The sequence below is a fragment of the Oncorhynchus nerka genome, linkage group LG24, assembly GCF_034236695.1.
Source record: "Oncorhynchus nerka isolate Pitt River linkage group LG24, Oner_Uvic_2.0, whole genome shotgun sequence".
NCBI lineage: Eukaryota > Metazoa > Chordata > Actinopteri > Salmoniformes > Salmonidae > Oncorhynchus > Oncorhynchus nerka.
In genome coordinates, this window is record NC_088419.1 from 65,297,641 (window position 1) to 65,323,241 (window position 25,601).

Below are 25,601 nucleotides of genomic sequence, written 5' to 3' on the forward strand. Positions count from 1 at the left end.
GGCTAGCAGGGTTGAGTTGGTTGGCTACTCTACCACTGGTGGCCTGCCGAGGCCCAGCTCTTCCATGTATTTGACATTCATGTTGGCAAAAAGTCTGTCCCAGTTACGTTTGGCTTCTGCCACGCAAGCTGGGATGGCTGGGAGGAGTTGCTTGCCTGGGACGGTGTGAGGGGAGTTTCCTCCTGTCCTACTAGTCAGTGTAACGAACAAAAGCTGATAAGCAGTGAGGCTAGGACGGTCAGTCTAGTATTGGGGAGAAATTTGTGCTTTTGAGGTCAGTTTGGTTTCAGTTCAATTATTTTAAAAATGACGATTTCGGTTTTGATCCATTTTTTATTATGTGTGTTGAATGCTGTAACAACACAGAATAAAACAATGAATGAAAGACTGCCCATTACTGCTTATCACTTATTAACCATAATTCATTCACATTACTTTACTTTAATACAATATTTCATTTGTTGTGTATATTGCATTTTTTTTTAAATTGATGACTTGATTATTATTACAACATACAGGAAGTCCTTCTGCTCACCCGACCTAGAATTCCTTACATTCAAATGCCTGCCATATTATCTCCCAAGAGAACTCTTGTCCGTTATAGTCACAGCTGTGTATATACCCCCTCAAGCAGACACCCCGACGGCCCTCAAGGAACTTCACTGGACCCTATGTAAACTGGAAACCATATGTCCTGTGGCTGCATTTATTGTAGCTGGGGATTTTAACAAAGCAAATTTTAAAACAAGTCTACCTAAATTCTATCAGCATATTAATTGCAGCACTCGCGCAGGAAATACACTTGATCGCTGGTACTTCCGCGATGCATACACGGCCCTCCCTCGCCCTCCCTTTAACAAATCCGACCACGTCTCCATCTGGCTCCAACCGTCTTATAGGCAGAAACTCAAACAGGATGTACCCGTGACTAGAACCATTCAATGCTGGTCTGACCAATCGGAATCCACGCTTCAAGATTGTTTTGATCACGTGAACTGGGAAATGTTCCGGGTAGCCTCAGGTAAAAACATTGATCTATACGCTGACTCGGTGAGTGAGTTTATAAGGAAGTGCATTGGAGATGTTGTACCCACTGTGACTATTAAAACCTACCCTAACCAGAAACTGTGGATAGATGGTGGCATTCACACAAAACTGAAAGCGCGAACCACCTCATTTAACCATGGAAAGAGGACTGGGAATATGGCCGAATATAAACAGTGAAGTTATTCCCTCCACAAGACAATCAAACTAGTGAAATGTTGGTATAGGGACAAAGTGGAGTCGCAATTCAATGGCTCAGACACGAGACGTATGTGGCAGGGTCTACAGGAAATCACGGATTACAAAAAGAAAACCAACCACGTTACGGACACCAACTTCTCGCTTCCAGACAAATGAAACACCTTCTTTGCCCACTTTGAGGAAAATACAATGCCACCGTCGCGGCCCGCTAACAAGGACTGCACCCCCTCCCCTTTCCTTCTCCGTGGCTGACGTGAGTAAGACATTTAAATGTGTTAACCCACGCATGGCTGCTGGTCCAGACGGCATCACTAGCCGCGTCCTCAGAGCATGTGCAGACAAGCTGGCTGGTGTGTTTACGGACATATTCAATATTCAATCGCAATCACACTGCACACTGCCCTATCCCATCTGGACATAAGGAATATGTAAGAATGCTGTTCATTGACTACAGTTCATCATTCAACACCAAAGTACCCTCCAAGATCATGATTAAGCTGGAGGCCCTGGGTCTCAACCCCGCCCAGTACAATTGGGTCCTGGACTTTCTGACAGGCTGTCCCCAGGTGTTGAAGGTAGGAAACAACATCTCCACTTCGCTGACCCTCAACATTGGGGCCCCACAAGGGTGCGTGCTCAGCCCCCTCCTGTTCTCCCTGTTCATCCATAATCGTCGCCAAACCCACTGGCTCCAGGTCATCTATAAGTCTTTGTTAGGTAAAGCCCCGCCTTATCTCAGCTCACTGGTCACCATAACAGCCCCCACGCGTAGCACGCGCTCCAGCAGGTATATTTCAGTGGTCATCCCCAAAGCCAACTCTTCCTTTGGCCGCCTTTCCTTCCAGTTCTCTGCTGCCAATGACTGGAACGAATTGCAAAAATCACTGAAGCTTGAGTCTTATATCTCCCTCACTATCTTTAAGCATCAGCTGTCAGAGCAGCTTACCGATCATTGCACCTGTACACAGCCCATCTGTAAATAGCCCACCCAACTACCTCATTCCCATATTGTTATTCATTTTTTTGCTCCTTTGCTCCCCAGTATCTCTTCTTGCACATTCATCTTCTGCACATCTATCACTCCAGTGTTTAATTGCTAAATTGTAATTATTTCGCCACTATGGCCTATTTATTGCCTTACCTCCCTCATCTTACTACATTTGCCCACACTGTATATAGATTTTTATATTGTGTTATTGACTGTACGTTTGTCTATCCCATGTGTAACTCTGTTGTTTGTGTCGCACTGCTTCGCTTTATCTTGGCCACGTCGCAATTGTAAATGAGAACTTGTTCTCAACTGGCCTACCTGGTTAAATAAAGGTTAAATAAAAAAAATGGAAAATGAGTGTGTCCAAACTTTTGACTGGTACTGTTTTGTCTTTCAAACAATCAGATCAGCTCTTGAACACTTGTTTTGGTACTGCCCATATGTAGCTTGTTTTGGTCGCAGGTACAGGAATGGCTAAAGATTTACATCATTTATCTGGAGCTAACTCTGCAAATAGCACTGCTGGGTGATTTGAAAAGTTATAGTCAATTCATCAATAATATAATTATACTCTTAGCAAAATATTTGATCTTTAATTTACAATCTGTAGAAATTACGAGAATAGAAAGGTTCAGGGCTTATTTTTTTCACAGCACAGTTGAAAGAAATATGTCTAATAGAAATCTAAACTAGATGGTGTTCAGACAAAGATGGGAGGTGTGAGGGGAGCTGAAAGGTGGGACTAAAAATAACAAAAAAACAAGATAACTAATGTAAAATATACTGTGTCCATAAAATGTACAGTTGAAGACAGACGTTTACATACACCTTAGCCAAATACATTTAAACTCAGTTTTTCACAATTCCTGACATTTAATCCTAGTAAAAAATTCCCTGTCTTAGGTCAGTTAGGATCACCACTTCATTATAAGAATGTGAAATGTCAGAATAATAGTAGAGAGAATTATTTTTTTCAGCTTTTATTTCTTTCATCACATTCCCAGTGGGTCAGAAGTTTACATACACTCAATTAGTATTTGGTAGCATTGCCTTTAAATTGTTTCACTTTGGTCAAACATTTCAGGTAGCCTTCCAAAAGCTTCCCACAATAAGTTGGGTGAATTTTGGCCCATTCCTCCTGACAGAGCTGGTGTAACTGAGTCAGGTTTGTAGGCCTCCTTGCTCGCACACACTTTTTCAGTTTGCCCACAAATGTTCTATAGGATTGAGATCAGGGCTTTGTGATGGCCACACCTTGACTTTGTTGTCCTTAAGCCATTTTGCCACAACTTTGGAAATATGCTTGGGGCCATTGTCCATTTGGAAGACCCATTTGTTAACCAAGCTTTAACTTGAATTAAATTGCTCTGTTTTAACACCCAATTAAAATTAAACACTCTGTCAATTCATAAGGATTTGTAAGACCCTTATTTTATAGTCATGGACAGAGCCCAGTCTTAAGGTCAAACAGCAGATTTGATTCACGAGAGTACTACTCCTTACACATTTTACCACAGGTTATAAACTTAAAATGACGTCATTAGTTCCAGTACCAACCCCTGTCATCTCCGTTCTAATACAAGGGCTGCATGGTTCTCACATGTCCCTCCCTATTAAGATAATATACGACCGAGCCAAGGACATGCTTCTGAAGGTAAGCCTTCTGGTGATATAGTTCATTCATTTCTACCAAGGAACAGACAGTCATTGTTCTAATTCTTGATTATATTTACACACATTATATTCAGTACTAGGATTAAAAAGAAAATTCATACATATATAGTAACATAATAGTATTCTGATTAGTACATATACAGTAACATCATAGTATTCTGATTAGTCAGTCCTGATTGAAATGTATACATAATTAGTCATCATTGATTAAAATTCCCTTAACACTGATGTCTTCAGATGTTGCTTCAATATATCCACATAATCTATTTTTTGAAGAGCACGAGTCCCTCCTGCAGCAAAGCACCCCTACACCATGATGCTGCTACCCCCATGCTTCACAGTTGGGATGGTGTTCTACAGCTTGCAAGCCTCCCCCTTTTTCCTCCAAACATAAGGTTTGGTCATTATGGCCAAACAGTTCTATTTTTGTTTCATCAGACCAGAGGACATTTCTCCAAAAAGTACAATCTTTGTCCCCATGTGCAGTTGCAAACTGTAGACTGGCTTTTTTTATGGCGGTTTTGGAGCAGGCTTATTCCTTGCTGAGTGGCCTTTCAGGTTATGTCGATATAGGACTCATTTTACTGTGGATATTGTAGAAAGAGAGTCGGACCGAAATGCAGGGTGTAGGTTACTCATGACTTTAATGAAAGAATGCGTACATGAAATAACTCAATAACATACTAAGCAAAACAACAAACGGAACGTGAAACTAATACAGCCTATCTGGTGACTATAACACAGAGACAGGACAAACACCCACAAAATACAACGCGAACTCAGGCTACCTAAATACGGTTCCCAATCAGAGACAACGATAAGCAGCTGACTCCAATTGAGAATCGCCTCAGGCAGCCAAGCCTAACTAGACACACCCCTAATCAACACAATCCCAATTACTACAAACCCCAATACGAAACACAACATATAAACCCATGTCACACCCTGGCTTACCCAAACATATACCAAAAACACAAAATATAATGACCAAGGCGTGACAGATATAGATAATTTTGTACCAGTTTCCTCCAGCATCTTCACAAGGTCCTTTGCAGTTTTGGGATTGATTTTGCACTTTTGTTTGCACCAAAGTACGTTCATCTCTAGGAGACAGAACGCATCTCCTTCCTGAGCGGTGTGACGGCTGCATGGTCCCATGGTGTTTATACTTCTGTACTATTGTTTGTACAGATGAACATGGTACCTTCAGGCATTTGGAAATTGCTCCCAAGGACGAACCACACTTGTGGAGGTCTACAATATTCTTTCTGAGGTCTTGGCTGATTTCTTTTCATTTTCCCATGATGTCAAGCAAAGAGGCACTGAGTTTGAAGGTAGGCCTTGAAATACAAACACAGGTACACCTCCAATTGACTCAAATGATGTCAATTACCCTATCAGAACCTTCTAAAGCCATGACATCATTTTCTGGAATTTCCCAATCTGTTTAAAGGCACAGTCAACTTAGTTTATGTAAACTTCTGACCCACTGGAATTGTGATACAGTGAATTATAAGTGAAATAATCTGTCTGTAAACAAATTGTTGGAAAAATGATGCACAAGGTAGATGTCCTAACCGACTTGCCAAAACTATAGTTTGTTAACAAGAAATTTGTGGAGTGGTTGAAAAACAAGTTTTAATGACTCCAACCTAAGTGTAACTTCCGACTTCAACTGTATATAGTATGTATAAGCTGGAAGTAGAAACCTAAGTATTGTTGGCATCGTATTGGATGGCCGCCGTTTTGCAAGCTCCAACACAACTTTGCTATTTTGTAATTGTTTTCTTGTTTATTTTTACTCTATTTTCACAAAATGTTTCCTCTGTTATTTCTTACAACCGACAAGAAATCTCGAACATCAGAATGGCAGTTACTGACCCCAATTCCGGCTTCTACTTCGACTCATCTGCCCTGGGTTCTCTAAGTAATTCCAATCCAATTGTCGGGCTACCCAATAGGGAACACCGGCGTTACAGAGGCAAGAGGGGGGGGGGTCCTTGTAGGATTAAGGTGAAGTGAAAACCGGCCACTTCTTCCCTCCCTTCTATTTGGTAATGTACAGTCACTTAATAATAAGATGAATGACTTACGATCACGGATTTACTAAAAACGGGACTCTTGAAACCTCAATAGTCTTTGCTTTTCAGAAACATGGCTCTCGGACAAGATACCCCCCACAGCCATCCAACTCGATGGATTCTTCATTCACCGTGTGGCCAGGGAAATTGACAGGGGGGGTTTGCTTCTTCATCAACAACAACTGGTGTTCTAATTCCAGCGCGGTGGAAGTGTCGACCCACTGTTTACCCATCTTGGAATACCTGATGGTCAAATGCCAACCCTTCTGCCTCCTGAGGGAGTTTTCAGCTGTTATCGTGACTGCTGTATACATTCCACCTCAGGACAATAAAAATAACAAGCTGGCACTTAATGAACTGTACAAGGCTATAAACAAGCAGGATAACCTACACCAAGTGGCTGCCTTTCTGGTTGTCGGCGATTGGCGTCACTAAGAGACTCCAACACGAAGAGATCTCCAACACCACTAAGGGCGATAAAGTCCTGGACCACTGCTATTCTAAACACAAGCAAGCATACAAGGCCCTCTCTCACCTGCCATTCGGCAAATCAGATCATGACTCTGTACTCTTGCTTCCTCTTCACTAGCAGAAGCTGAAACAGGAAGAACCAACGATTCGCTCCATTTATAAATGGTCATCAGAATCCGAGGTTATGCTACAGGACTGCGCTAATTGGATTATGTAACGAGACTCCGCCGAAAACATGGACAAGTTAACCACCTCCGTCACCGGCTACATTAGAAAAAGCATTGGTGACATTGTACCCAGGGTGAAAGGGCTGAAAATAGCCCATATTAATATATGTAGCCTTAGCAATAAGGTTAATGAAATCAATAACTTGCTAACATCAGATAACATTCGTAATTAGCCATTTCTGAGACTCACTTAGATAATTAATTTAATGACACATCAGTAGCAATACAAGCATATAACATCTATAGAAGAGACAGAAATGCTTATGGGGGAGGTGTTGCTGTATATATTCAGAGCCAAATCCCTGTAATGCTTAGAGAAGATCTTATGTCAAGTGTTATTGAAGTGTTGTGGTTGCAGGTTCACTTGGCACATCTAAAGCCTTTTCTTTTGGAGTGTTGTTATAGGCCACCAAGTGCTAACAGTATCTAAATAATATGTGTGAAATGCTTGATAGTGTATGTAATGTAAACAGAGGTCTACTTTCTCGGGGACCTGAATATTGACTGGTTTTCATTAACTTCTTCGATATAGGGGGCGCTCTTTTAATTTTTGGATAAAAAAACGTTCCCGTTTTAAACAAGATATTTTGTCACGAAAAGATGCTCGACTATGCATATAATTGACAGCTTTGGAAAGAAAACACTCTGACGTTTCCAAAACTGCAAAGATATATTATCTGTGAGTGCCACAGAACTGATGCTACAGGCGAAACCAAGATGAAATTTCAAACAGGAAATGCCCCAGATTTTGGAGGCGCTGTGTTCCAATGTCTCCTTATATGGCTGTGAATGCGCAAGCAATGAGCCTACACTTTCTGTCGTTTCCCCAAGGTGTCTGCAGCATTGTGACGTATTTGTAGGCATATCATTGGAAGATTGACCATAAGAGACTACATTTACCAGGTGCTCGCTTGGTGTCCTCCGTTGCAATTATTGCGTAATCTCCAGCTGCGTGCATTTTTCCATTTGGTTCAGAGGAGAAACCAAACTGCCACGAATGATTTATCATCGAATAGATATGTGAAAAACACTTGAGGATTGATTCTAAACAACGTTTGCCATGTTTCTGTCGATATTATGGAGTTAATTTGGAAAAAAGTTTGGCGTTGTAATGACTGAATTTTCGGGTTTTTTTCTTAGCCAAACGTGATGAACAAAAGGACACACAATTAATCTCTTCTCCTTTCCCCCTCGGAGCGATTTCTCCTACAAAAATAATCTTTTTGGAAAAACGGAACATTTGCTATCTAACTGAGAGTCTCCTCATTGAAAACATCCGAAGTTCTTCAAAGGTAAATTATTTTATTTGAATGCTTTTCTTGTTTTTGTGAAAATGTTGCCTGCTGAATGCTAGGCTTAATGCTATGCTAGCTATCAATACTCTTACACAAATGCTTGTGTAGCTATGGTTGAAAAGCATATTTTGAAAATCTGAGATGACAGTGTTGTTAACAAAAGGCTAAGCTTGTGAGCCAATATATTTATTTCATTTCATTTGCGATTTTCATGAATAGTTAACGAAACCAAACTGCCACGAATGATTTATCATCGAATTATGCTAATGAGCTTGAGGCTATGATTACGCTCCCGGATACGGGATTGCTCGACGCAAGAAGTTAAGCTGTCCGCTCAAGAGAAAGCTTCTCACTGTAACCAGTGCCTGTATTCTAGTTCAGGTTATTAATCAACCCACCAGGGTGTTTACAAACACTACAGGGACAAGATCATCCACATGTGTTGATCACATTTTTACTAACACTGTAGAACTTTGTTCTAATGCTGTATCTGTACCCATTGGATGCAGTGATCACAGTATAGTGGCTATATCCAGGAAAGGCAAAGATTTTGCTCTTATGTGGATGATGTTAAACATATTTGTTGGTCTGATGTGATTAATGAGGAGCATCCACACGCTGCACTTTATGAATTTATGAAATTGCTTCTTCCAATTATTGATAAACATGCACCAGTTAATAAACTGACTGTTAGAACTGTTAAGGCTCCATGGATTGATGAGGAATTGAAAAACATTATGGTTGAAAAAGATGGGACTGTCAGGACCCGTTACGAACCCGGGTCTCCGGAGTGAGAAACAGTCACTTAACCAACTGAGCCACGAATAGTTGGCAGAACCCAGAAGAGGCAGACACAGCAGTACTTGAGACGATGTATTTAATGAAGTAAAAAATGAAGTTCTTCAGGAAAACATGTAACTCCACAACTTCAAAAGGAATTCCACAAGAACAAAGGTAATCCTCCAAGACAAAAAGGTAAATCCACAAGGTGGAAGGTATAGCACAAAAAGCCTCAAAAAATACTCAAAAACAAACAAACAAGAACAAAAAAACAGAATTCCACAAGCGAGTCCACCGGGATCCACAAGAGTTCACAGAGTACTAGGGCTGGGTGCTAACATACAAACACAGAGCAAAGGACTGAGGAAAACAAAGGGTTTAAATACAATCAGGGGAAACGAGGCACAGGTGCAAATAATAATGGGGATCAAGGGAAAACAAAAGGTCAAAAGGCACAATGGGGGCATCTAGTGACCAAAAACCGGAACAACCCTGGCCAAATCCTGACAGAATCCCCCCCCTAGGAACGGCTCCTGACGTTCCTACCAGCTCTCTCAGGGTGGAGAGCCCTGAACTGACGAATGAGGTCAGTGTCCAGTATGTCTTTGGCAGGAACCCAGGAGCGCTCCTCGGGACCGTAGCCTTCCCAGTCCACCAGATGCTGCCAGGACCGCTGCACCCGGCGGGAATCCAGTATCCGATGGACGGTATAAGCCGGCTGGCCTCCAATGACACGAGGCGGAGGGGGGAGGTCTGTCTGCCGGGACAAGGGGAGAAAAAACAACAGGTTTTAATAAGGAAATGTGAAATGTGGGATTAATCTTAAGGGATCTGGGTAAGTGTAGGCGATAAGAAACTGGGTTAACTCTCCTGGCAACCTTAAAGGGACCGATGTATTTTTGGGACAGCTTGCGAGACTTCACCCGTAGTGGTAAGTCTCTTGTGGAGAGCCAGACTCTCTGGCCGGGGCGCATGGTAGGCCCGGGACGGCGACGTCTGTTGGCTTGTTGTTGGTACCTCTGTGAACGCATAAGATTAAGACGGGTCTTCCTCCACATAAGCCGACAGCGTCTGACGAACTTCAAGGCTGAAGGCACTCTGACTTCTGCCTCCTGGTCCGGGAACAATGGAGGGGCATAGCCAAACTGACACTCGTGCGGGGACATACCAGTGGAGGAGGAGCGCAAGGTGTTGTGCGCGTATTCGGCCCAAACAATGAAGGGCGACCATGTGGACGGGTTGTTACGAGTCATACATCGGAGGGTGGCTTCCAGCTCTTGATTCATCCTCTCTGTTTGGCCGTTGGACTCCGGATGGTACCCTGAAGATAGACTGGCAGAAGCACCCATGAGTTGGCAGAAGGCCTTCCAAAACCTTGAGGCGAACTGGGGACCTCTGTCAGAAACCATATCTTGAGGAATGCCGAAGACTCGGAACACATGATTAATTACCAACTCAGCCGTCTCCTTGGCAGAAGGTAACTTAGTCAGAGGGACGAACCTGGCCGCCTTTGAAAACCTGTCGATTATGACTAGGATAGTAGTATTGCCATGGGATGGAGGAAGGCCAGTAATAAAGTCCAACGAGATATGGGACCAGGGTCTGTGGGGAATAGGTAAAGGGTGAAGGAGTCCTTGAGGGCGGAGGTGAGAAGATTTGCCCTGGCAGCACACGGGGCAGGCATTGACGAAAGAGGCAACGTCTTCTCTTATGGTAGGCCACCAGAACTTACGCTGGATGAACTCCAAGGTGCGATCTTCGCCCGGGTGACAGGTGAGGCGAGAGGAGTGCCCCCACAGAAGGACCTGAGTCCTCACTGCCTTGGGGACAAACAACCGATTGGCAGGACCCCCTTTCGGGTCCGGTTCGATAGCTTGAGCTCGTCTCACGGTATCCTCAACTTGCCACGAAATCGGAGCCACGATCTTAGCAGCAGGAAGGACAGGCATGTCCGTGTCATCTCGAATGGCAGGAGCGTAGACTCGGGACAGGGCATCCGGTTTGAGATTCTTCGACCCGGGCCGATAGGTGAGGATAAACTGGAATCGATTGAAGAAAAGAGACCATCTAGCTTGTCTAGAGTTCAACCGCTTCGCCTGCTGGATATACTCCAGATTTTTGTGGTCCGTAAGCACTTGAAACGGGTGAGAAGCCCCCTCGAGCCAGTGTCTCCATTCCTTCAATGCCATCTTAACCGCTAGGAGTTCACGATCCCCCACATCGTAGTTCCTCTCAGCCGGGGTAAGCCGGTGTGAGAAGAAAGCGCACGGATGAAGCTTCTTGTCTTCACCCCTCTGAGACAGGACAGCTCCAACACCAACCTCTGAGGCGTCTACCTCCACCACAAACGGTTCATCCGTAGTCGGTAGTATCAGGATGGGAGCAGAGAGGACGCGCTGCTTGAGTCCTTGGAAGGCCGTCTCAGCTTCTCTTCCCCACAAAAACCTTGCATTGCCACCCTTGGTTAAAGCTGAGAGAGGGGCTGCCACCAAGCTGAAGTTCTTGATGAACTTGCGGTAAAAGTTTGTGAAGCCCAGGAAACGCTGAACTTCCTTAACGGATTTGGGGTGGGCCAATCCGCTACCGCCCCTACCTTCCTGGGGTCCATTTGGACTCGACCGGGTTCCACTACAAATCCCAGGAATTGTACTCGGGATGAATGGAATTCACATTTTTCCGGCTTAACGTACAGATGGCTGTCTAGGAGGCGTTTGAGTACTTGTCTGACATGCTTTGTGTGTTCTTGAAGAGAGCTCGAAAAGATGAGGATGTCATCCAAGTAAACAAACACAAATATGTTAAGCATATCCCTAAGCACATCGTTTATGAGCGCTTGGAACACCGCTGGGGCGTTGGTCAGGCCGAAGGGCATCACCAAGTATTCATAGTGACCAGTAGGCGTGTTGAACGCGGTCTTCCACTCGTCACCAGGTCTGATCCGCACAAGATGGTATGCGTTCCGCAGGTCAAGCTTAGTGAAAACAACTGCTTCCTGGAGCAGCTCGAAGGCTGTGGCCATAAGGGTAGCGGGTAACGGTTACGGACGGTTATGGCATTGAGTCCCCGGTAGTCGATGCAAGGACGTAATCCACCGTCTTTCTTGGCCACAAAGAAAAACCCTGCTCCCGCCGGGAGGTGGATGGACGCATGAGGCCTGCTTCCAGAGCGTCCTTGATGTAGGTATCCATAGCAGCTCGTTCGGGTGGAGATAGGGAAAAGATCCGACCCCTGGGGGGGCAAGTGCCCGGAAACAGTTCGATGGGGCAATCATAAGGTCTATGGGGTGGTAGCATGGTGGCCCTCTGTTTGCTAAATACCAGTTTGAGGTCATGGTAACACTCGGGAACTCGGGTCAGGTCGATGGATTCTAAAGACTCGGGAGTAGAACTCGGGAATTCGGGAAAATACATGTAGCTTGGCACGTAGGACCCCACTGCTTGATAGTGCCCACAGACCAGTCGATGTGAGGGTTATGGCTGTGAAGCCAGGGGTATCCAAGGACGAGAGGGAACTCGGAACAGGAGATCAAATGAAAGTTCATCAATTCCTTGTGTTGTGAAACTGAAAGTCGCAAGGAGGTAGTGACATGAGTGACAAGTCCAGATCCCAAAGGGCTTCCATCCAATGTAGTAACCCTCATGGGGTTACTTAGAGGTTCAGAGGGAACGCCATTCTCCTTCGCCCAGACACCATCCATGAAGTTACCTGCGGCTCCAGAGTCTACCAAGGCTTGAAGGTGAAGCTTGTGGTTGTCCCAGGAAAGGGTGACTGGAATGAGCAGACGGGAGTTGGACGGATGGGAGGAGGTTATGTTTCCCGTTACAGTTCCCCCCGGTCTGTACGGGACAGAGCGTTTCCCTGGAGCCCGGGACACGTGGAACGGAAATGGCCCGGTTTGCCACAATATAGACAGCGTCGCTCCCTCATCCGGCGGTCTCTCTCAGCCTGGGAGATGCGTCCAATCTGCATGGGTTCCGGTGGAGCCAGCGAGGATAAAGGTGGGGACTCGGAGCTGGGACTGATAGGGGCTAGAGGTCTACGGTTGAGTTCTCTCTCTCAGACGCTGGTCAATGCGTGAGGCCAACTTGATCAGGGACTCGAGATTGTCCGGTGGTTCCCGAGTGGCCAGTTCATCTTGGATAGTGTCGGAAAGGCCTTTCAGAAAGCACACAGTGAGCGCCTCGTTGTTCCAGCCACTCGCTGCTGCCACCGTGCGGAACTGGATGGCATAGTCCGTCACGCTGCGCCGACCTTGGTGGAGAGTCAGGAGCTGTTTGGCTGAGTCAGGACCACTGCTTGGGCCTTGAAACACTCGTTTGAATTCCTCAGCAAAGGCAGAGTAGCTGGCACAGCAGGAACTATGGGCATCCCACACAGCAGTAGCCCAGGCCAGGGCTTTTTCCGACAGCAGGGTGATGATATATGCGATCTTAGACCGGTCGGTGGGGAACGACGAGGGTTGCAGCTCGAAGGAGAGAGAACATTGGGTGAGAAACCCTTTACAAGCACTTGGATCACCTGAGAACCGTTGGGGAGGTGGAAGACGAGGTTCAGCCAGAGGGTTAACTGCCATGGGTGCGTGAATCTGAGGTACTGGGACGGGAACTGTTGCCGAGGTAAGTCGATCAGATATCTGCTTTATGGAAGTCAGCATCTCCGACAGAAGATGAGAATGTCTAGCCATTAAGGCCTCTTGCTGAACCAGGGCAGCTTCGTGGCGTTGGACAGTCTCCTGGTGGTGGAACAGCCTGGCAACAAGGTCCTGGGAACTGGCTGCCTCTGGGTTCATTTTTTGGCTCTGTGTTTCTGTCAGGACCCGGTTACGAACCCGGGTCTCCGGAGTGAGGAACAGTCACTTAACCAACTGAGCCACGAATAGTTGGCAGAACCCAGAAGAGGAGGCAGACACAGCAGTACTTGAGACGATGTATTTAATGAAGTAAAAAATGAAGTTCTTCAGGAAAACATGTAACTCCACAACTTCAAAAGGAATTCCACAAGAACAAAGGTAATCCCCCAAGACAAAAAGGTAAATCCACAAGGTGGAAGGTATAGCACAAAAAGCCTCAAAAAATACTCAAAAACAAACAAACAAGAACAAAAAAACAGAATTCCACAAGTGAGTCCACCGGGATCCACAAGAGTTCACAGAGTACTAGGGCTGGGTGCTAACATACAAACACAGAGCAAAGGACTGAGGAAAACAAAGGGTTTAAATACAATCAGGGGAAACGAGGCACAGGTGCAAATAATAATGGGGATCAAGGGAAAACAAAAGGTCAAAAGGCACAATGGGGGCATCTAGTGACCAAAAACCGGAACAACCCTGGCCAAATCCTGACAGGGACAAAAGGAGTGGCAAATAAGTCTGGCTGCACATCTGACTGGCTTACTTACTGCAAATTGAGAAATTATGTGACTAAACTCAACAAAAGAAGAACAAACTGTACTATGAAGCCAAGATCAATGATATAAAGAAAGATGGGAAAAAACTTTGGAGTACTTTAAATGAAATTATTGGCAGACAGACAAATTCAACTCCATCTTTCATCAAATCAGATGGCTTATTCGTCACAAAACCATTTGATGTTGCCAATTACTTTAATGATTATTTAATTGGCAAAGTGGGCAAACTTAGGCAGGAAATTCCAACAACAAAATGTGAGCAATTGTATTCATGCATAAAAAAACTAATAATGAAAGAAAAGCATTGCCAGCTTGAATTTTGTAAAGTTAGTGTGGGAGAGGTGGAAAAATGATTGTTATCGATCAATAATGACAAACCTCTTGCATAGACAACTTAGATGGAAAGCTACTGAGGATGGTAGCTGACTCTATGGCCACTCCTATCTGTCATATATTTCATCTGAGTCTAGAGGAAGGTGTTTGTCCTCAGGCCTGGAGTGAAGCCAAAGTAATTTCGCTACCCAAGAGTGGTAAAGCAGCCTTTACTGGTTCTAACAGCAGACTTATGAGCTTGCTGACAGCTCTTAGCAAACTGTTGGAAAAAATGGTGTTTGACTATGTGTTATGGCTTTTAAACCTCTGCCATATCGTGGATTCAGAGCTATCTATACAATACAACTTTTCTTTTATGGATTCTTCTCTAATGTCAAACATGTAAAGTGTGGTGTACCGCAGGGCAGCTCTCTAGGCCCTCTACTCTTTCTATTTTTACCAATGACTTGCCACTGGCATTAAACAAAGCATGTGTGTCCATGTACGCTGATGATTCAACCATATAGGCATCAGCAACCACAGCTAATGAAGTCACTGAAAACCTTAACAAAGAGTTGCAGTCTGTTTTGGAATGGGTGGCCAGTAATAAACTGGTCCTGATCTCTAAAACTAAGAGCATTGCATTTGGTACAAATCATTCCTTAAGTGCTTGACCTCAGCTGAATCTGGTAATGAATGGTGTGGCTGTTGAACAAGTTGAGGAGAATAAATTACTTGGCGTTACCTTAGATTGTAAACTGTCATGTTCAAAACATATAGATTCAATGGTTGTAAAGACAGGGAGAGGTCTGTCCGTAATAAAGAGATGCTCTGATTTTTTGACACCACACTCCAAAAATGAAGTTCTGCAGGCTCTAGTTTGTCTAATCTTGATTATCGTCCAGTCGTGTGGTCCAGTGCTGCAAGGAAAGACCCAGTTAAGTTGCAGCTGGCCCAGAACAGAGCAGCACGTTTTGCTCTTCATTGTAATCAGAGGACTGATATAAATACTATGCATGCCAGTCTCTCTTGGCTAAGAGTTGAGGAGAGACTGACTGTATCACTTTTTCTTTTTATTAGAAACATTAATGTGTTGGAAATCCCAAATAATTTGCAAAAACAACAACACACCTCTGACACACACACTTATCCCACCAGACATGCCACCAGGGGTCTTTTCACAGTCCCCAAATGCAGAACAAATTCAAGAAAGAGTACAGTATTATATAGAGCCCTTATTGCATGGAACTTCGTTCTTTCTCATATTGCTCAAATAAAGAGCAAACCTGTTTAAAAAAAATTGATTAAGCAACACATCACGGCACAACACCTCTCCCCTATTTGACCTAGCTAGTTTGTGTGTATGCATTGATATGTAGGCTACATGTGCCTTTACATTTTTGTATGTAGTTCTGTCCTTGAGCTGTTCTTGTCTATTGATGTTCTGTATTATGTCATTCTGTATTATGTTTCATGTTTTGTGTAGACCCCAGGAAGAGTAGTTGCTGCTTTTGCAACAGCTAATCGGGATCTTAATCAAATACTAAATGCCAAATACCAGACAAACTCAATGCATTTTATGCATTCTTTGACAACAACAACATCGAGCCATGTGTGAGGTCATCACCGACCCAGAGGATTAGGTGATCTCGCTCTCTGAGGTCAACGTGAGAAGGGTCTTTAATCAGGTCAACACCCGCAAGGCCGCGTGCCCCAACGGTATTCCAGGGCACATTTTCAGAGCACATTGACGTGGGTGGCAGTGGAGCAGGTAGACAGCTTCAAGTTTCTCTGTGTCCAAATCACTACAGACTTCAAATTGTCCAAACACACACACACAGTTGTGAAGAAGGCATGACGGTGCCTCTTCCCCCTCAGGAGGTTGAAAAAGTTTGGCATGGGCCCTTGACTGGCTGCATCACTGCTTGGTATGGCAATACCACCAACCTCAATCGCATGGACCTACAGATGGTTGTGCGGACAGCCCAGTACATCACTGGGACCAACCTTCCTGCCATCAAGGACCTCTATATCAGGCGGTGTGAAAAAAAGGCCCGTAAAAGCGTCAGACTCCAACCACCCAAGCCATAGACTATTTACTCTGCTGCCGCACGGCAAGAGGTACCGGTGCATCAAGTCTGACACCAACAGGATCTTCAACAGCTTCTATCCCCAAACAATACGACTGATAAATAGCTAACAAAATAGCTACATGGACTATCTAAGTTTACCTTGTCTCTTTGCACACTCACAGGGCCACACACACACACACACACACACACACACACACACACACACACACACACACACACACACACACACACACACACACACACACACACACACACACACACACACACACACACACACACACACAGCCACTCCAACACACACACAAACACTCACTCCATCATTTGCTCACTCACACATAATATGCAGATACATTTATATTGACTCTACACACCCGCACACCCACTCACATACAACCTGCTGCTACTCTGTTAATCTTATATCCTGTTGCCTAGTCCTCTTACCCCTATACTGTACATATCCACCTCCATCACTCCAGTATTCCTGCACATGTAAATATGTTATTGGAACTGAGTTTTTCCTGTATATAGTAAGCTTACTTACTTACTTTCTTGTGTATTTTTTTCTAGTAATACTTGTTATTGAATATTGCATTGTTGGGTTTTGAGTTTGCAAGAAAGGCAATTCACTGCACTTGTGCATGAGACATTAGAACTTGAAACATTATTATACTCCAATTAGGGAAGGGATGAAAGGGTCAAGGGAAAATATTAGAGAAGGAAAATATTTTTACAAATATACAGTACCAGTCAAAAGCTCGGACACACCTACTCATTCAAGGGTTTTTCTTAATTTTTACTATTTTCTACATTGTAGAATAATAGTGTAGACATCAAAACTATGAAATAACACATATGGAATCATGTAGTAACCAAAAAAGTGTTAAATAAATCCAAATATATTTGAGATTCTTCAAAGTAGCCACCCTTTGCCTTGATGACAGCTTTGCACACTCTTGGCATTCCCTCAACCAGCTTCATGAGGAAGTCACCTGGAATGCATTTCAATTAACAGGTTAAAGTTATATTGTGGAATTTCTTTCCTTCTTAATGCGTTTCAGCCAATCAGTTGTGTTGTGACAAGGTAGGGGTGGTATATAGAAGATAGCCCGAAAAGACCAAGTCCATATCATGGCAAGAACAGCTCAAATAAGCAAAATGAAACGACAATCCATCATTACTTTAAGACATGAAGGTCAGCCAATCCGGAAATTTTAACAAACGTTGAAAGTTCCTTCAAGTGCTGCCACAAAAACCATCAAGCGCTATGATGAAACTGGCTCTCACGATGACCGCCACAGGAAAGAAAGACCTCTGCTGCAGAGGATATGTTCATTAGAGTTACCATCCTCAGAAATTGCAGCCCAAATAAATGCTTCACAGAGTTGAATTAACAGACACATCTCGACATCAAATGTTCAGAGGAGACTGCATGAATCAGGCCTTCATGGTCGAATTGCTGCAAATAAACCACTACTAAAGGACACCAATAATAAGAAGAGACTTGCCTTGAAATACGAGCAATGGACATTAGACCAGTGGAAATCTGTCCTTTGATCTGATGAGGCTAAATTTGAAATTTTTGTTTAGGTAAGAGTAGGTTAACACCGTGAAGCATGGAGGAGCAGGTGTGATGGTGTGGGGGTACTTTACTGGTGACACTGTCAGTGATTTATTTAGAATTCAAGGCACACTTAACCAGCATGGCTACCACAGTGATACACCATCCCATCTGGTTTGCACTTAGTGGGACTATCATTTGTTTTTCAACAGGACAATGACCCAACACACCTCCAGGTGTTTGGAAATGATTCCGACACTGATAGAAACCACATTCTATCTTCAATATTAAAGCTGATCTACCCTCTAAAAAACAGAAATAAAAAAACAAATCAGATCAGCTGCTTTGCCAATAATTGGGCAAAAGATCCGAATTGGGCTATCTGTGTAAACGCAGCCTAAATGGTGTGTTTGTTTATCGTTGTGCAAAGCTTCAATCATTTCTCAGGTATGGTGTGTAATCAATTGTGTTCACAATCACAGAACAGGGAAGCTACTGTAAGGGATGTTTGAGTGCATCTTGCAATAAAAATCCAATAGCTTTAGTAATGACAGGTAAAAACAGCTAGCTAGGATTCGGAGAGGTATATCAAAGAAATATATTGCCAGGTCAAATAATAGGCTTATTTTTCCCTCATCTATGGCAGAAGCAGGTGTGACTCACATTGTAGAGCACGGTGGTCCAGCCCTCCATGGTGATGCACTGGAAGACGGTGAGTACAGCAAACAGGATGTTGTCAAACTGGGTGATGCCATCGTTGGGGCCGATCCAGGTTTCACTGCAGGCGTACTTGTCAGGGCACTTCCTCACCCCACACGGGAACTCTGACTCCGACTTGTCCACCGTCTCATTCTCTGACAGAGGGACAAGAGAGAATAAAGTTCCTCAACTTGTTCTTATTGTCCCGAGTCAGAGTCCACTATAGGATGTGTAGGTTAGGCTAAAGATTTAAAAAACGATGCAATACTGAAATCAATCTAACTGAATGTGTTTTTCCCATGAGAGATATGATGACTTCAGAGAAATGTCTCAATTCTGAGAAATGACTTGCATCTACTGGAGATGCATGAATAAGTAGCACAATATGATGATTGTAATGTAATGCATGACTCGATCAATGAAGTGAGCAGCAGCAGCTCTCTGTGCAAAAGTCCTTTCCTGAACCCTTGTGAAAGATGACACTAATAATATGCTATTTGATTTGTGCAATGTGTGATTATAATAAATCATCTCTCTAAAGCCAATAGGGGGTAAATAAGGTTAACTCGTACAGTGTGGTCCCCACATAACCTTTATGATGATGTCATCTTAAAAATGACAGTATGTTGTTTGATACAATTGGGTACTGTATTAAATCGGATATATTTGAAATGTAGTAAAGGAATACTAGAATATATGATATATAACTCTTTACAGTATTAAACCACCGAGACAGAGTGTAGAGTGTTCACCCATAAAATGATTAATTCCTTCAAGGTTTATACAAATATTTATACATATATGTAGCATGTTTATGTAGCATGTGAATGGAAGGTCATCACAGGCATGATCAAATAAGTCGTCACTGCTCAATAAAACCCTGTGGTGCTGCTCCGCGGCAGAACAGCGCTAACTTCGAACATCAGCTAACAAGCTAACTAGTGGCTGCAGGTTCGTGAGTGAAAATATGGGCTTTTTCTCAATTAAATCCGCTCAATATAAAACTAAATAGCGACTAAATATATATATATATATCGCCAATATAGGCAATAAAAAAGGCAATAAAAGCCAAGGATCTGGAGATGAAAATGACAAAGGTATCAAGTTGATTTTGATTGGTCCAACCAGCGAAAACACCTCCAAATGGTACAACATCACAACATTAAATATAGAAGCGGCGCAGTCTAAACGAGCAATGGTCACAGTAAATGAACACTTTATTTCATCAACACTGTCAAGTACTAGTCTATTAAGGTTATAATATTGTAGAAAATGATCTAATGATGTATTCTATGTCATTTATAATGACATAGGGCAAAGACAACTACGTTTTGACATTCATTTCGTAGCACCCTCTTGAATTGCCAGATTTGATTCCACATTGTACAGCAGTGAGTGAACACCCTACAGTCTGTCAATGGCAGACCAAGGAACATTTTTATAACCAAGTCAAGCTGTGAGTGATATTGAACCCTCGACAAAAGATAAGCTGAAGGTAAGGACAACTTTTTTGAGAAGGAAAGATAACTTCATCATCTTCTCTATCTGTTCCTATAATGTAAAAAAAACGAAGGAACAAATCCCCAGTAAGCTTGTTAATTAAAAGACCACACTACCTGAATAACAAATTATGTTCAGGAGATAAACATGTGTGTGAATAGAACTGTGTAACCCACTTTATTATAACACGATTCATGCATCTATGACTTTACAATTAGTCAAGTTACTGTATTGAGCTGCTATATTGTGGGGTTTAATTACATAGGCAGTCATGTTGGCTGTGGTTACATTTACAGGTGCAGTCAGGATTGGTACTGTGTGTTTCAGGTCTGTTGGGTAACACAGCTAGTGTCATCCTGACCACTGACGATACATTACCCTGGGCGGGTGGGAGGGAACAGCAGAGAGCACTCACAGGACGTTTGTATGGCTTATCATTACAGCTGAGGAAGCCTTGTAGAGAAGAATAATCCACTTGTTGAGTAGGCGCAGTATAACCTTGCTGATAAATGATCGGCTGGAAGGATGTTTACGATAACTTACCCTAAATGTATACATGTAACAGAGCGAAGGATCACAACATGATACTAACGCATTGTTTAAAACAATTCTATGTAGCTAGGTGTTCAATGCAAGCATAGGCTATAAGCAAGTACAGGTATAAATACACTGCATACAACAGATTCAACCTCATAAAGGGACACCAACAGCTACAGAACCAACCCGAATTGATATGCAGAGCAGTGTGCGTCCTAGATGACTGCAGACTTGATGGCATCTCTCTAAGGCTTGGAGCTCAAAGTGCCCTTTCTCTGTCTGTGTGAGTCCCAAATGGTACTCTATAGCCTATATATTCCCTGGTCAAAAGTAGTGCACTACAAAAGGAATACAGTGGTTATTTGGGATGCATATTCTGTCTTACCCAGGATATTTGGCATGGGCAGACAGGTGTTGTGGAGCTTTCCGCTGTAGAACTCCAGGCCGATGATGGCAAACATGAGAATGGCAAAGAAGAGCAGCAGGCCGATCTGGAGCAGCGGCACCATGGCTTTCATGATGGATTTCAGGACTATCTGCAGGCCTGGTCACACACAGAAAGATAGAGAAAGAGACAACTGTCATGTGTTATAAGTGCCAACAATGAGTAACAGCACAAAACATTTGTAAATGGTAAGTGTGGGAACCCCTTCAAGCAGATACTGTCAGCAGTCTCACTTTGGCTAACACAACAATCCCCCTAAGACATCGTTGCCTTTTGGGAGTGGGTCACTACTGCATCTGCTAGTTGTCAGTCGGACTCAGATGTGTTCTGCCAACAGAAGAACTCATTAGGACTAACTTTACGGACTCCAAATTGAGGTTAGACAGGGGTCCAGAAAACACCAGTAGAACCAGTGCAGATACCTATATGTGTACTGTATACATCAGTGGAGGTTGGTGGGGAGAGCTATAGGAGGATGGGCTCATTGCTATGGCTGGAATGGAATACATGGAACGGTATCAAACACATCAAACAAATATGGAAACCACATGTTTGACTCAATCCATTTATTCCATTCCAGCCATTATAATGAGCCTGTCCTCCTATAGCTCCTCCCACCAGCCTGCACTAGTATAGATTTAGATAGGCAGAGCAGATCCCAGTACATCTGGTGGTGTAAGCTACTCACTGGGGATTCCAGAGACCAGTTTGAGGGGTCTGAGCACGCGCACGGCCCGCAGGGTCCGCAGGTCCACTGGGATGTTCATGTGAGCTCCCGCTGTGGCCAGAATCCTGCATACACCCACACACAACACAGGGAATTATTCAATCATTTATACACCGTTAATATTCCATTAATATTTCAAAGAGGGGTCTGAATGTAATGTCAAACATGATCTGAATCAGGCATTGTGTGATACATTTCTTTGTGCAGGTCCAGGACCGGTCATGACTGAACCTATACCACATTTGGGGGAGAGGGTAATGTATTGGCACTGGTGCCCCCAAATAAAGTACTTGTTGGCGGTGTATTCATCACATCAGCTCCCCAGGAAAACATGACACTTCTTCGTTACACAGTCTGATTAGCTCTAATTAAACTATGTGCCTACGCAATTAGAACCGTGTGTCCCCTTCATGCTATTAGAACAAAATCGGCTCAAAACAACACGACACAGTCTATCAAGGCTGTTATCTTTTACAAATTGGTCTACACTTAAGACTATTCGTGGCTATTACTCATGGATAATACTAGAATCTTAGAAAATTCCTGATTTTAAACAATAAAAAGCATTGGTCAAGACTCAAGACATATGATTGACAGATCAATATTGCAGTGAAATGGTCCATTAGTGTAATTCTGCTCCTACTCTGTTTAGCTAACATTCAGCAGCTATCCTAGCACTTCATCTCTGGGTCTTATCATCGGAGTCATCTATCACATGTGTGCAGCTAACCACATTAGTTATGTTTTCCCATCAGACTGGAGTAAAATGACACCAGCCATTATAGATGTGTCCCACTCAGAAGGTTCAGGAGGAGCAGGGAGGGGAAGGGGGTACTGTTGTTCAAGCAATCTGGTTTCACTGGTTCTTGTTTGTGAAAGGCACACAGGTGTGCCTGCACGCAGACACAAATAATAGGGAGTGTGAGGGTCTACAACAGGCAGTGAATGCAGGAGAAAACAAGTCTTCTTTTTGGCTGCACTGTGTAGGAGGAAGGCACTGACAAATTCTATTAAGGAAATGAAGGCTGCAGCTCTATCAAGGCAATGCACATTCTGGCTAATATGCTGTAAACTGTTAAATAGATACATATATTATTGAATCGTATTCTTGCTGTGGCTTACATACTAAAACACTGAATGAAAACAAGATCACAGAGTTTCAATACTTTAAGCATTGGGCATAGAATTTCAGCACCCTGGATAAAATGGTGCAGTCCACAGACAGCAGCTACCTGTAGCACATGTGAAGCAGCTCATTATAAAATGCAAATGTTGTCCTTTCTCTGATGTGCCTCTTAATAGGAGGGTACACATTGTAGATACAGCGCAGCAGGTAGAAGAGAGATATGTAAGGGAGGCCTATGTGTTTACTGTGTACTCCCAATCTCCTCCATTACTCCTTCCCTCCTCTCCTTCACGTGTTAGTGGCACTAGGCTGCTGTGCACACTCGGGGGGATTCAGATCACCCTCCCCCGTTTTCTCCTCATCCCTCTCTCTCCAAATACACTTCCAGCGCGGCTCACTTTACACCATAACGGGAGTGATAGACAACCCGTGGTTACCCCTCTCACTGTTTTCGCCCTCATTCATTTTTGCCTTTCACCTCTCTCTGTCCAGATCCGACAGGACGCCAGTGTTGTGTAGTCTGGGACCCCTCTGAACACAGCAAGCAGGACTTACTGGAGAGAGATGCTAAGGCTCAGTTCCAGGAACAAATTTCAAAGTAAAAGCCTGAGGTCTGAATTCAGAGATACAGAGATTAAATGACGTGCGGCTGCAGATGATGTCTTCAAACAACAAAGAAGGGGGTACTTTTTTCAACATGAGTAAATTGCTATATCCCTGTTTTGTCATTTTCTGTTAACACAGTGTTACACATAAATAATACAGAGTACATTGAATATGGCATAGATCCAATTATAGCCTGAAGATTAGTCACATCTGGGGTGTCAGCCATTTTAATTAAGACTGGAGAGAGATCTTAAAATAGCACGTCCATACAAAGACAGAAATGATATTATTCCATCTAGGATGAGCTGAGAACAGACAGAGCCTCCTCCCCTTCTCCAAATCATTACCAAGTCTGGCCTGCTCTTTAGTTGTTATGGAGACTGGGGGATCTAGGAGCTAAAAATGTAATCCCCATTTATTCTGCTGATGGACTTCCTGCTCAGGCAGACACCCTTGTGATTTGTGAGGAGCCAGCCAGGTGAGCTGTACTCTGGTCTGGTCTATATTAGTGGACAGAGAGAGTGGCCACTGGGCAGACACACGTGTAGGCTAGGTACATGAGCTTGATGATACATAGTTACAGTACATGTGTAGCCGTTAAGTCCCATTCAGCAGAAGGCATAAATAAAGTACAAAGAGAACATTACATTAGACTTTGGTAATATACCGTTGACACTGTATACCAGGGTATTTTGAAAAACTGACGGTATGATATCAATACCGTTTGCTAAGCAACCATTTTTTGTTTGTACAGACGAAACCATTCTGTCAAAAGTTGCTAACTCATGTCTAAATTCTCAAACTAAATACATACTGCAATTCCAACCACAAAACCTCTGCTTTGATTTTCAGCCTAGCTAGCAGCTAAATGTTTGTTTTTCACTTTATTCTAATTGTAATGCTATTTTTGAGGCTACACATTTTGTCATGGAAAATATGAATGATGTTTCCAACAACCAATGAGCAACTCCACCATAAATCCAGCTGCATATGGAGATTGCTGAAATGCCCGTGGCAGAAAAAGTACCCAATTGTCATACTTGAGTAAAAGTAAAGATACCTTCGTAGAAAACGACTCAAGTAAAAGTAAAAGTCACCCAGAAAAATACTACTTTAGTAAAAGTCTAAAAGTAGTTTGGTTTTAAATATACTTAAGTATCAAAAGTAAATATAATTACAAAAATATACTTAAGTATTAAAAGTAAAAGTATAAATCATTTCAAATTGCTTATAATAAGAAAACCAAATTGTTTTTTTATTTACAGATAGCTAGGGGCACACTACAACACACAGATATAATTTACAAACGAAGCATTTGTGTTTAGTGAGTCCTCCAGATCAGAGGCAGTTGGGGTGACCAGGCATCTTCTCTTGATAAGTGAGTGAATTGGACTACTTTCCTGTCCTGCTAAGCATTGAAAATTTAACTTGAGTACTTTTGGGTGTCAGGGAAAATGTATAGAGTAATAAGTACATTATTTTCTTTAGGGATGTAGTGAAATAAATGTAAAAGTAGTCAAAAATATAAATAGTAAAGTAAAGTACAAATACCTAAAAAAAAAAGCGACTTAAGTAGTACTTTAAAGTATTTTTACTTAAGTATTTTAAACCACTGCGAAAACGAAGGTCTCTTTGGCAATGACATGGAGTGACAATGAGGTTAATGTTAGTTAAAGAGACTGGTACCCAGACTAGAGACATTCAATCCCCTCCTGGATCAAGATCGCTGTTGCCTAAATTGTTTTGTGTGTCAAAAATAATATTGATTAAAAAAATGATGTGTGCAAGTGGCTCTATAATAATGTATATTATAATACCGTATAACCCG

The 25,601-nt window shown here is 43.0% G+C and overlaps 1 protein-coding gene across 1 annotated transcript in view; it reads right to left on the reverse strand.

Annotated features, from left to right (window-relative positions):
• Window positions 1–25,601, reverse strand: part of LOC115108739 (probable voltage-dependent R-type calcium channel subunit alpha-1E) — a 164,141-nt gene that overhangs the window by 55,752 nt on the left and 82,788 nt on the right. Inside the window, exons 5-7 of the mRNA XM_065009058.1 lie at window positions 22,003–22,106; window positions 21,255–21,413; window positions 18,797–18,987 (exon numbers count right to left, since the gene is read on the reverse strand). Of these exons, the coding sequence (XP_064865130.1) occupies window positions 18,797–18,987; window positions 21,255–21,413; window positions 22,003–22,106 (454 nt within the window). The remainder of the gene's footprint in view (window positions 1–18,796; window positions 18,988–21,254; window positions 21,414–22,002; window positions 22,107–25,601) is intronic.